This window comes from Columba livia, chromosome 11 (genome assembly GCF_036013475.1).
Source record: "Columba livia isolate bColLiv1 breed racing homer chromosome 11, bColLiv1.pat.W.v2, whole genome shotgun sequence".
In the NCBI taxonomy this organism is placed as follows: domain Eukaryota; kingdom Metazoa; phylum Chordata; class Aves; order Columbiformes; family Columbidae; genus Columba; species Columba livia.
In genome coordinates, this window is record NC_088612.1 from 14,676,612 (window position 1) to 14,690,148 (window position 13,537).

Consider the following 13,537-nt stretch of genomic DNA (forward strand, 5'->3'; position numbering starts at 1 on the left):
ACTCTTTGGGTATGTTTCCAATGAGTTATCAAGGTATATATTAATGTTTTATATGAATTTTTAGTCAATATGAACTTGCGTTAATAATGAAAAATTACAAGGTGGAATACAGAAATTAAGTGTGGTTATAATTTAGCAATGAATACTAGTATCCAGTGTTTTAATGCTGTATACTGATTCATTTAAATTTTAAACTTGCTAAAAAAATCTGAATTAATGTTTTTCTGGAATGCAACAGTTGTATTAGCCAATCATTTATGCTAATTACATCAGATTAAAAAAAAAGTTGTTTTAGTTTTACAGGTTTTCTTTGTTCTTCTGCATAGGGTCAGCTTTACCTGCTGGTGACAGACCAGGGCTTTCTTACAGAAGAGAAAGTCGTTTGGGAAAGCTTACACAATGTGGATGGTGACGGAAATTTCTGTGATTCTGAATTCCACCTACGGCCTCCGTCAGACCCTGAAACTGTCTACAGGGGGCAGCAGGATCAAATAGATCAAGTACTGGATTTCTGTCTCTCTGTTGTATTCTTCTGTTTGCTTGTGACTATATATAACAATTACTACTTATTTTCACTCATATGTATACTGAGACAGATGTGTATGTGTACTCATGCATATATAGGACTATAAAAAATTCTTTAGCTACTTTGGTTGGGGTTCTCAAAAGTGCTACTTTGAAGTGTTAGCATGATTTTAAGGGAGGAAGAGTAGGACCAACCATGAGTAGTTTGGAAAAGAACTCACTCAGGTAAAATGTCACACCTTGTATATGGAAATATTTTCGTAGCCGAACTTTGTCTTCTGATGCTCACTTTGCTGAATGTTAGACAAAAGACATAGCAGATTGTGTGTAATGGTGGTTATTTGTTATTCTTAACTACATATGGTAGTTTCTAGAAGTCATGTCTGAGACAGGACTTATTTGTACCAGTTAATGCGTAAGCACCTAGCAAGAAATCTTACATTCTGAATAAGCAAAATAAGTTTATAATAATTATCATTTATGCTTTTAAATATTGGAGGAAAAAAAAGAATAAGCAGATGCTTTTTAATAAATTCAAGCACTGTCTGGTTTGTGGAATAAAGAATCTGGCAGAGATAACAGGGCTAGTAATGTCTGGAGTTGTTCTCTGTTTGGATATTTCTGAAACTACACTTTGATTATTTTCTCATCTGTTTAGGAATTAGTGTTCCTTATTGATGTACTCTCAATACTGTTCAGTACAGTGGGGACAGATACTCTATCAAGCATAAATCAGTGTTAATTAGAAATAGTAAATTACAAAGAGACAACTTCAAAATCTTCTACCTAGAGCTGCTATGGGCTGACACACTGCTGCCTCAGTGATGGAATTTAAACCTGAAAGCAGTTTTTTTAAAAATCAGCTTTTGTGGTTTTGTGCTGTGTCATAGGCACTGTGCAAGGAGGAGTGTAAAGCAGCTGTTTTCAGCCTTTCCGCAGTACAGGTAATGAACAGGTTCTGAAACTAATTCCTGCTTTCTGTGGGTAAATGTTTTTGCTTTCCCTGAGGTCAGTGTATTTGAGGCTGGGGGAAAAGGTATGGTAATGCTGATAAATTCACTTGATGTGACTTGGCTACTTTCTATGTGAAACAGCATTAATAAACAAGTTTATTGTTTAGGATTATCTGATGGCATTGTCTCTACAACAAGAGCAGCAAAATCAAGATATTAACTGGGAACAGATCCCTGAAGGAATCAGCGATCTAGAGCTGGCGAAGAAGCTCCAGGAAGAGGAGGACAGAAGAGCTTCTCAGTACTATCAGGAACAAGAACAAGCAGCTGCTCAGGTCCAGGTAGGAAAGCATTATTACATAGTATGATCACGAGTTTTAGAGAGTATTAACTTAATAGTTACATAGACACAGCTACATTTGTCAGTGTTTCAGACTGATAAGACTGTTGTTTACAGCAAGTGACAAGATCAACATAGGAGTCTTAAGAAATACACTATACTGTTGGAGTATGTATGCAGATAGGGCAATTGCTGCCACTTTGATACTTCAAAGTGGGCCTAACCTTCGAAAGTAGGGTTTCATTCATACTTTTTAAATTGGAATGAGTTAATACATAAGGTTACAAAGATTGCATTAGCTAATATTTTACATTACTTGCAAAATAGAATTCAAACAAGAGCTTTTTGATAATAGTCAAAGTTTTGTCTTTGTCTTGAAGTTTGCTTTACATTTTTAGGTGTTTCAGTCTATGATATCATGTGAGTCCATTCAGTCCTGTTTCAAATGAGGAAATTAACAGTTTTTCCCAGTGTATCTTTCTGTCCCCTCTCCATTCCCATTAAGCAGTTGCATTCAAAATGCTGGGAAAATGTGCTTCATGTGCATGTACACAAATTGCCATATAACTAAATCTTCCGTGTGAAAGGCAGTTACCGAAAGTTACTGTTCTAGATTCAGGGAGTTCTTAACCACTGGAGACTTTAACAACTGCTTTTATTTACAAATATGTACAAAGTAATCTGCATGAAGACACTATCTTTGGCCTGAAGCAATTCAGAGCCATTAACTGATGTGCTTGTTTGTGGCTTAACCTCAGCCAGCAACTAGGACCACACAGCTGCTCTCTCAGCTCCCCCCCTGCCAAGTGAGATGGGGGAGAGAATCAAAAGAGAAGGGAAAAGCTCTTGGTTGGAAATAAGAACAATTTATTATTACAGCAAAGGAAGATAAAATAATAATAACAATAATGTGTGTGTGTGTATATATATATCTATATGTGTATATATATATATAAGTGAGACATAATGCAGTTGGTCATGAACATCAGTCCCATACAGCTGGTCCCAGAAGAGCAGAGATCCAGACAGCAGTTTGCACTTGAACACAATTGTGCCAAACAGCCAGTCCTGGAAAAGAGCGCACCCTGGTCCCTAATAGCTGGTCCCGCAAAGAGAGCAAAGTGGCCAAAGGCTGAGCCAGCAGGGAGCGTGAGACAGCTCATGGGAACAGCTCACTGGCCAGCCTGGGTGTCAGTCTAGCTGCTGTCCTGTTGTGCTCCCTCCCAGCTTCTATCTGCACCTGCAGCTGGAAAGTTGAAAAATCCCTTGGTGTCTCCTCCAGAACAGCCAAAACATCACTGAATTCTCACATTCTTTTCATGCCAACTCCAAAACACAGCCCAGGTACTGGAAAGGAAAAATTAACTCTGTCCCAGGGAAGATTCAACTATTTCCCATGGGAAGTTCAGTGTGTTATCACATTATTCTCATACTAACCCTCCCCCCCGCCCCCACCTCAAAGAGACTCTGCTAGCTCCTAAAAAGAAAGGACTCTAACTACTATGAAGAAAATCGATCCCAGCAAAACCAGCACAGCTTGTTAAGCATGAAACAAGAATTTTGACAATTGATAGTTGTGTTATTTCCGCTGCTTGTTGCCTTAATCAGAATCAACAGTAGCTACTTCTAAAACAAAGATTCACTACTGCTGGCTGCAAAAAGGCAGAAGGAAAAGAAGAACGTGCTTAACAGGACTGAACAGCATGCTCATTTGCAGCTATGAATGGGTAACAGCTGGAATGGATGGTAAAAGGTGCTTAGACAAGGCTGAGGGACATAGTTTAGTGCTAGAGTTGGTTAGGTTATAGTTGGCCTCAATCATCCTGAGGGTCTCTTCCAACCAAAACGATTCTATGAATTAACAAAACCCATGTTGCTTTTGTATACCAAATGCCTTGCTAAGTTCTTATCTAGTTTCTAGTCACAAAAAGCTGCTCCTTTGCCATATTTAGCTGTCAATAACAACACTTCCACTTGGTAACGTCTGTAATGTGGATTATGTTCTTATAAAACAAACAAGGAAAAAAATCCAGCACAGTAATACAGAAGTGGCAGAAAATGCTTGAAGACAAATTTTATTATTGAACCAACTAATCTGAATATGTTGACACATAGGAGGGACACACAGGACTTGAAATATATTTTTGACGGACTTTGTTTTTTAGAAATAAGAAATTTTGTGGCAGTTCTGGAGTGTTTATATTTACCTGAATTCTGCTGTTTGCATACCAGTTAAACTTTTGTTTGTGAACTTGAATGCAGAGTAATAATTCAGACTGCATCTACAATGCTTGCTTTATTCAAGCTGTTATTTTTTCTACATAGCAGGTGCAAGGTGCTGCCTCTCCTGCAAGTGGAAGACAATCTGGGAGTAACGAACGCAAACGTAAAGAGCCTCGAGAGAAAGAGAGAGAAAAGGAGAAGAATAGCTGTGTTCTCTTGTAATAGAAAATGGATTTACTCTGGAGCCAAGTGCATGTCCTCAGAAGCAAAAACAAGGAATACAAAGGAAGACAAACCTGTTACATGCCGCCTGTGCCTGATTACCCCATGGATTTTATTCACGTTTCAAGAGAGGATGGATGACTTTGTTACAATCATACAGACTTCTTTCAAAGTCATAGTGCGTGCTGCTCAAGATGGAATTCCAAATCACAGTTGGATGCGCTGTGCTTTGAGTTAGTCATAAGAAATACTGCACCTTGTAGCTGAACACACAAATCATGGCAAGTTTTGTGTCATAGTGACATCCATTACTCGTTACATCAGTTAGTAAGCTATTTTATCTTCTACTTTAAACAAAGGAGGCAATTGGTTTTGTGTAAGGCTTTTTCCTGAAGTCTGTACACTAGCACAACGGAATTCTGTCTTACTTACATGGTATGTAACTATATCTTAGGCTGGGTATAGTCTTCATGACATGAGAGCCCAAATAACAGCTGGGCACTGCCTCCTCAAAGTGTCCAGATTTCTTTGCTTCTGGATCTGGTATGTTCACTTTTTTTTGAACCCAGGTTTATACTGTGTTACTGCGATCATTGCACCTCCTGGCCAGCTCTCTTGCCCCAAGAAATGTGACTTGATAGGCATCATCCAAAAAGTTATTGAAAATGGGGCATTTATTAATAGCAAGATGAATATTGTCTGCTTTTTTGCGATTACAAACTGGGCATGGCAACTCAGATGTTATCAGGGTTAAACAAGTAATTTTATAGGTAACTTTTTCTTTTAGTATTTTTTCTCTTGTAGGTAAACTGGACCAGATAACTTCTTATTTATTGACCTCTCCGTATGACAGGTGAATGATGAGAGGAAATTAAGGTCTATAATAACTGTTATGCTATGTCAGAATGCGGAGTTAAAATAACTATCTGCCTTTTTTCCAGAAGTACCTTGAACTTTAACATGACTTTAATAAGTCCACTTGTATATTTAAGCAAGTGTACTGTAGTTAAAAAACACACTGTTTGTTTTATAAATCATGTATCCTTAAAAAGCACACTTCTGAAGGGTGAGAGAGAAGCTAGGCTGCTCTCTGAGGTTGTTTGGAAAGGTGGTCAGGTGTAACATTTTGGTTTTTAAATCACTAACTTAGATTTTTTGGAAAACAGACTTTTCTAATTTATGGGAACCAAATAAACACGTTGCGTCTTGTAGTATTTATAGAATACAGAAACAGAATACTTGCTGAATTTTGAGGGAACCACAAATCTTCCTCCACTTCCATTACCCCAATAACAATTACCTTCTTGTTGAACCTTTTTGATAAAAATTTCTATCTAGCAATTTGTAGATACTTTTCAAAAAGGCTGCTTTCAAAAAGCTCCTGGACACATGACGTATTCACGCTGTACGCCTGGGTAAGTGCATTAGTATACAGTAACCTGGGAAGCCTAGGGCAGCCAGGTGGAATACGACATTCCTGGTTTCAGGTGTTTGGAGAATGTCAGTAAGAGAGGGTAGCTCAACACAGGTCCACTGCTAAAAAGCTGCTTTCAAGTTATTTCAAGCAGACTTGCTGCAGTGATGGGAGCCAGTCATCACATAAAGCTGTTACAAGCCTAGGATGAAGTTTAGGTGGATAAAGGAAGAATGTCTTATTAAGTAAAGGGCCAGTTTGTATCACTTTTTTCTTTCATGCCTTTTTCTCCCTTTTTTTTTTTTTTCCCACTTTTGTTACAATTTCCCTTTTAAAATAATGAAGTAATGAATGGTAGGAGGGCTCTAATATGCAGTGTAAATTTAAAGATTTCTCTATTCTCTAGAAAAGTCATGCCCAGGAAAGTAATTTTAATACTTAATGTATAAAATTCAGATAATTTTCTATGTCAAAGCAAAGGTTGCCGTCTTTTTTCCTTTGCAGCAGCCTAACTTCTTCAAACAAATTCATATGATGGAGGATCACCAACATAATGACTTATCTACATTAAGCAGATCAAAAATATTCCAATAGTGTCAATAACAAAGACTTTAAGCCAGAATGTTGTTTAAAAACATTCTGTTACTAAGATTTTTTCCAAATTTGTGTATTTACATTTATTTATTGACCTTGAAAAATAAATATGTCAAGCTAAGTGTTCGTTATCTTATTATTTTCAGTGACAGTATTGCCACTCTAAATTCCTTTTTGAACAGATTTAGCTGGAGCAGGCGTTGTGACTATTCAGTATATTTTTTTGCCTGAGATACTTGCTCATATTAGGAGGATTCATGTAACATTTCCAGCTTCAGACAGGTGTGCCTGAAACCTAATATGCTGTAGTTACAGTAATATTGTCACTTGGTCACAAAGGAAGAAGAGTTAAATGTCAATGCTCATGGTGAACTCTGAACTCCCAGATAATTAATTGTCTTTCAATGGAGGACTAACAGGCCTCAGGTTATTCGAGATGCTATTCAAACATTTTCCTGTTAATATCCTTTTTTCTTTACAGGTTTTGAAGCTTTGGAAAAAAGGTAAAGAATTACTGAAATCTAGACCATTGTTCTGCATGAGTTGGGCTTGTTAGTGGCAAATGTTATAAGCAGATGAGCCTGTTGATAGCCAGAAGGAAATACATCTGGAAGCTTAATTTATACCCTACTATGACTAACCATTCCAAAAGCAACTATCACAGTTGGTATCTACGACACTATCTGAGGATCAAAAAAACCCCAAACAAAACTGAACAGAATTGCTTTTATCTGTAATAGTAAGCTTGGAAAACAATATTACAAAATATTCATGGAGTACCAGAAAGATGATGTCTACTTCTGACCATTTACTTCATTTGCCTCTTTTTTTTGAAGCTCGTGTTCTGCCGAAAGGGTACAGATTTATACTTTAAATCTGTGTTTACAATTTAGCATGCACATGCTTCAAATTCTTATATAATATATATGAAAGTGTCCAGAAAAGTAGCGCATAACTTGTTTTCCACTAGATAAAAGCTAGCACAGAAAACGGAATCACAGAATTTTTGTTGCTGCGTTGTAGTTATGAAATAAAAAAGCTAAATACAAGTATGCCTAAAATTAGCAAAAAAATTGAGCACTGCCATAGTGATAAATGTTTTTCTAAAAGACACTTTGTAAATACTCAAATATCCCACTTTTCTTGTGACAGTCATATGGACTAAGACCCACCAAAGCAGATCCAAAGTAAGACTGTAACACCAGAAGATGAAATTATCATTCCTGAAAATTCACTTAAACATAATGCAAAAGAATATATTTTGTAGCTAGCCAACTAGTTAATACAATAAAGTCCGTGTTCAGCTTGTCTTTACAGAGCTCTTGTGGATCGAGACACACAAGCTAGAGGTGAAGCACATGCTCTTCCGTGTACACTCGCTTGCAGTGCCAGTCAATCTCTGCACTCATGTGATATTCTGTGTTATTGTCAAATGCTTCTTCAAACTTGTATACGCAAGTTCTTGAAAAAATTTTCCAGTATGTAATAAAAGGAATTTGAATTCTTGATACTGAATTTTTTGGTGTATTCAGCAGGAAATACTTGAGTAGAAGGTAAAGCTGATGTGTTTTAACTGAACCTTTCTTCTTTCCTGCTCCAATAGATGTGTAACCCAAACTGGGTCATCACTTAGATCAGCTTTCTTACCATTTGGATGCTTACCACAGCCAATCGCTGAAGCTTAGACAAAGTACATCCTTAAATACAACATACTGAATTAAAAGCTGTATTTATTTTATATAAAAGTAGACTTTTAAAGTTTGTAGTCTTAAACAGCAGGTGACTCAGGAAATGCAAGTTAATTTATGCAGCATCCTCATTAGAAAGCATATTAGAGAAAACAAAACAATGACAAAAAACCCCCAACAAGAAAAACAAACAAACAATCCACTCAAGCCTTAGTTTGGTTGCAATATAATGCTCACTTTTTTTTCCATCTGTGTGATGGTAGCAAGAAAAATGTTCATATAGTCCCATGACAGCAAATGTCACATGCAAGAACTTGAACTTTGCCATTTTACCTTGTGATTCAGTGCAGTTACTTTTTATTTTTTTAAGCATAACACTGCCAGTTGTTTTGAGGCGGGAAAATATGGTGAGATGAATGAGATGTCTGTGTTGTTCATTTCCATAGTGTTTCCATATAGCTACTTCTTGTTCCCAGCTTGTCCTTGTAGCTGTCCGGTAGAAATGCAGTGTATTTATTGTTGTCCACTGGTCCATTTTGGTCATTATGTCAGCTCTATCACTATGAGCTCTCTTTACATGGAGAGTTTGCTCTAGAGAACTTGCTGATGCCTGAAAGCTTTTTCCTGCCTTCACAGTTACTTTTCTGATTTGTAGGATTACTTGTGCTCACGGGGAAGCTTCACGTGTTGAAATGAGCATTTCCTTGTTATTGTGAGGTTAAGAACTTTAGTTAATTACATTTAGAAGTCAAGATCCCATGTTTACCTCTACTTTGACAGCATAGAAGGATTTTCAGCAAAAAGTTGTTAGGTTTGGGAAATCCATAGGGAAAAACTGAGATTCGTTTCAGTACTCAAATTAATGGAAAACTTTGCTAGCTTAGTATGCTTGCAAAATACTTTATTGTGACAATATGATGAAAATAAAGGCATCTGTTTCTCTAAATGAGATAAGGTACTGCAAGTGCTTTCCTTGCTGGCTGAGTGCTGCGTTTCAGGAGGCAGGTGGTGGTGTGGCCAAGGGTCTTGCTGTGGCCACGGCTGAGTGACAGACGATTGTTTGGTACAGCCAAACACTAAGACAAATGTATATAGATCTTGAGGGTGGACAGGCACAAAACATCATGTTTTATATTTCTTTAATTAATCTCTTGAGAACTGTCCTTTAAAGTAAATTTAAATCAGCTGAGTCACGGGTACATCCTTGGGTTTTTGCGATCTCTTCATTTGAGGAACTCCAACGTTACATTATGAAAACAGACTTCCCGCCCTTTACATGAACTGGCCACATCTGGTAATTAATACTTGCACTGAATGTTTTTCTTAAGGCTTGCTTATGTGGTCCAGTGGGTGAAGCTGATGAGTTAATGTTGATGCCTGTAATCCAGTAAGCACTGCTGAGCTTTCAGACACTGACAAAATTGGTATTTACACTTAGCTCTGATGGTTTTAAATACAGGAGCTGTAGAAGAGTTAAAGTAAAACTCTAAAACCTTTCTACCCTTGCCAAAACAGTCTTTTTTGCAATGGTAAATGATAGAAGGTAATAGAAATTATAGGATGCTAGTGCTTTTCTATGTTGCATCCCAAGGAATGCAGAGCAGGCAGTTTTCCAGGCTGGGCTGCGTGCGGCAGCGGCTGCTCCGAGGCAGTTCTGGTTTGCTGCCCAGGTCCTTTGCTGCGGATGTCGCAGCTCATGGAGACACGGTGTAGCTGACCTGGACAGACCCGTGCCACCTTTGCCTAGCTAATGCCAATAATTGTAATACTGAGGACATGATATGGATTTACTTCTCCGTGTAATGTATGAATGCCAAGTACGTGTTGTCATTAAATTCATATTATCATCTATTATATGCGCCAGCTATAATAGAGCTAGCGTGATTCTTTCTGCTCATGCTATAAATGCACATACTTTCTGTGAAAGAAATACAGAAAATTAGGTGACTGCTTTCCTAATAGACTTTGAAACTACCTTGAAATGTTCTTTGTAATACTATTTTTTGCAGTTTGGGGAAATTAAAGAATGCACGACAGTTTCTGGAGAACTGTAATGATTTGAGACAATGTTTTTCTTGTGTTCTAGTACATATATATGGAATATTATAAAAAAACCCAACCACCTTAACATTTGATTTTAAAAGGGAATGTTGTATTTAGCTATATATGCTGCAGTCACCTTTTAGAACTAACAAACCGCATTAGTAGCAAACGTATGCTGTAGAAATTTCACTGGAAGGATTTAATAAATATCAGGAACAAATATTTCTAAACAAAATAATGTAACTTTATTTTTACTGTGGGCTCTTGCGAATTGCAATAGCGAGCGGTTCAGGGCTGCCTTACAGTAATTTGTGGTGGCTGAATGAGTCCTAGGATCCTTTTAAAGTTCCAGCGCCGCATTGCAATGCTTAACGCTTGTTCTAAATATTTTTCATTAAACGTCTGTCCAGTCCACCTCCAGACTACTAGACACAGCCATGAAGAGGAACATTTCAGTGTAGACTTACGCAAGCCAGTTTCATAATTCTGCGTAGTTAATTAGCAGTATGTATCAGCTTTGCAAGTACAGAGCTGGGAGAAACAACTGAAATAAAAGCCTGCATTTCAGCTGGAGCTTCTAAAGGGTGCAGAGGAAGCTTATGACCAATACTCTGAAAAATCTGACCAAATAAGAAAGCTTAATTGTGCTGTTTCTACCTTTTTTTCTTTTTAGGAAAGCTAGTGTTAGATTATTCTGTGTATTTTTAGAGAAAAAACAAACAAACCTCAGTTTTGAACTTCCCTGTGTCTTCAGATTTGCTAGCTCTTCAGCATGTCACCTCTTCTGTATTTTATGCTTATTTCCAACAGAACTTTGTTTTCTCTTCAGTATTTTGGTGTCAGGGCATCGACTGGCCTCTTAATTTTAGAGCTTTTGTTATTGCAGATTAACCACAGTCAAAAGGAGCTGGTTTCTATTAATTACTGGGTTTGTTTACAGATTGAAAGTTGACAAACAGGTTCTATGTGAGGTGAATAAATAACAGTATGGGGGTTTTGTCCAATTGCATCCCTAGTATACTTTACCATTGAGTTGTATTTATTATAGGAAAAAATACTGCTGTGAAAATAAAATCCTCCTTTTGCTTGGGAAAGTATAGCAGCTGGTCACCTTCAAGGCTGCAGTTGGATGCAGTGAACCAATAAATCTGCTCGTGAGTTTTTAAACTACTTAAAATTCAGCATTTGCATTTTTTATCATGAAGAGTTGCCATAATTACGTTTGCATTTCATATACTCGGTTTAGAGCAGTATGCTTGCACTTCTGGATTTCTTACATGCTTTCTCTTTCAGGCTGGCAAGCAAAAGTAAAGTGACCATAGGTACAATGATTTCAAGAGACAACTCTGTTATAGCAAGTGTTTTTTCACCAGTATCTTGGTAACTCTTGAAATGCCGAGTGCTGTTAGATTGCGTTGGGGAGTGCGACGGGTGACCCGCTGACAGCACAGACACCCCCAGCTCAGCAGGACTCCGTGCTTGCCAGAAGCCAGCAGGGAGAACTTGCCCAGGTGGCTGTCGGATTGTACTGGACAATGATGCCACTTGTGAACGGCTTCCTCCCCTGCGTTTTTGCGGTGTATAATCACTGCTGCCAGTTCCAGTCTCGAAAAATTTGCTAGTGGTACTAAAACTATAGTATAGTATCAAGTATTTTGTGGTGTCCCACAGAAATAAATTCTAAATCTGTTGCTATTTGCACAGTACTAATTCTTGCATAAGAAGTCACAGAATGTTAATACGTTACTGCTACTTTCTTTGTAAGGGGGTGAAAAATACTGTTATCAGTTCCCCACAATAACCTGGTAGAGCTTTAATGTTAAATGACAGAGTTCTGGTTTATCTTTCGTATTACAGCTTTCAGGGAAAGTTCTGTCAAAGTTTTCACATGTAATTTTTGATTATCCTTTTATGTGGTGAATAGATGCATAGCTGTGATTGCACAACTTTTTATAATCACCTTTTACATATACATGTAAGCTTATTCAAGAAACTACCACTGAAACTGATGAAACATACAGAAATGAATCCTACAGAAGTTGCCATTAATTCTCCAGTGTTATGTTCAATATTTGTTACCACATTAACTGTGTTGACTGAGTCTTTTTACAATGAAATGATATCTATATTTTAAAAAAGTATATATTTTAGGGAAGTTCCAAGAGAGTTCCAGATTAGTAACGTCTTCAAGATGCCACGCTTAGACCCACCGGATTTGTGCAATTGGTGTGTTAAATCAGTTCAGTTGTGAGGCTGTTTGTCACCTCATGTTCACTGTCATCTCTAAATCTAGTTCTAAAGGGTAATGCAAAAATAAAAGCTAATGCAAGCTATGGTAGATTTACAAGAAGTTAAAGTTTTAGCAGCTGTATTTTAAAAGTGCATGACATGATTGAATCTAGTCATGCAGTATTGTTCCTACTGTTGTACGTGACTGAAATCCTTTACATCATGTTACACCATTATCCAACGTTGTAATGGCATCTACACGTTCAACTACTGAATGTTTTGCATTTTTAAAGCCTTAATTGTTTATATTGTATTAATGTGTTTTTAAAAGACTATAAGGAAACAACATTTTCCTTGTAAATTGTTGAAATAATTTTGAACACTTAAATAATTTCCAGGTAAGTCCAGTTCTGTATCTCAATACCCCATTTTGTGTGCCACGAAAGAAACACTGTTAAATTCTGTTGTCTTTTAAAGTGTCTCCACTTATCACCCTCTCTGTAGTTTAAGATCTTTACCTTATTGAGATATATTTTGGTTAACAGTCTTCTGAAATTCAGTGCATGTAAATAAATTCAAGTGTGCAAACTTAAATAAACATGTCATTTAGGTATTTAAGTTCTTTCCCAATAATAAAGGTTGGATGAAATCTGGAAAAAAAAAGAAAAATCTTGCTCTGAAAAAGGATGGACTTCTCTGGATCTAAATATTTTATAAATTCAAAGTTTCTGGCAAATGGTTTTAATCAGATTTTTTCCGTATCATCCTAGTTTGTTTCAATATTTTAAGTGAAATATCTACACATGCACAATCACATTTTCATATAATTAGACAAAAAAATGACAGGAAATATTATTACCCTTACTAGTTGTGCATCTAGACCTGTTTACTGTAGGCAAGTTCTCAAGTCACATCTCAGGTTTTAGTTTGGTACCTCTTTAGAGCTCAGTCTTTCAGGTTAGACTTCCATTTTTCCCATTTGATCAATTAGTCACTACACATTCATCTTATAGCAAATCCTTATTTTATATGTTTTCTCACACCTAACGAAGCACAGACTGCAGCCACACAGATAAATACTTTCTCAAATGCACTCCCTTAACTTGTGCTTTTCTCTTCGAAACTCATGCAAAAAACACTCAGTAAATTGAATTTCTTAGGTTTTCCTTCTAAGAATTGAACAACATGAGCAAATTTATTAAATGCGTCAAGGTAAGCTACTTATTGGATAAATGAGTCCTGACACATTTGCTGATACAGCATATTTCTTTTGTTTAAACCTAAGTGTTTGTCAGTTGTGAATATT

At 37.0% G+C, this 13,537-nt stretch overlaps 1 protein-coding gene across 2 annotated transcripts in view; it reads left to right on the plus strand.

Moving 5' to 3' along the window:
• MINDY2 (MINDY lysine 48 deubiquitinase 2) overlaps nucleotides 1-12,844 on the plus strand; it is a 32,354-nt gene extending 19,510 nt beyond the window's left edge. The window contains exons 7-9 of one of the 2 annotated variants that reach the window (XM_005511138.3): nucleotides 327-500; nucleotides 1,646-1,819; nucleotides 4,144-12,844. In XM_005511138.3, coding sequence (XP_005511195.2) covers nucleotides 327-500; nucleotides 1,646-1,819; nucleotides 4,144-4,263 — 468 coding nt within the window. In that variant the 3' untranslated portion in view covers nucleotides 4,264-12,844. Of the gene's footprint in view, nucleotides 1-326; nucleotides 501-1,415; nucleotides 1,621-1,645; nucleotides 1,820-4,143 lie in introns of those variants that run through there. The other variant, XM_065076014.1, reaches the window with a different exon arrangement.
• The last annotated feature ends 693 nt before the right edge of the window (nucleotides 12,845-13,537 follow it).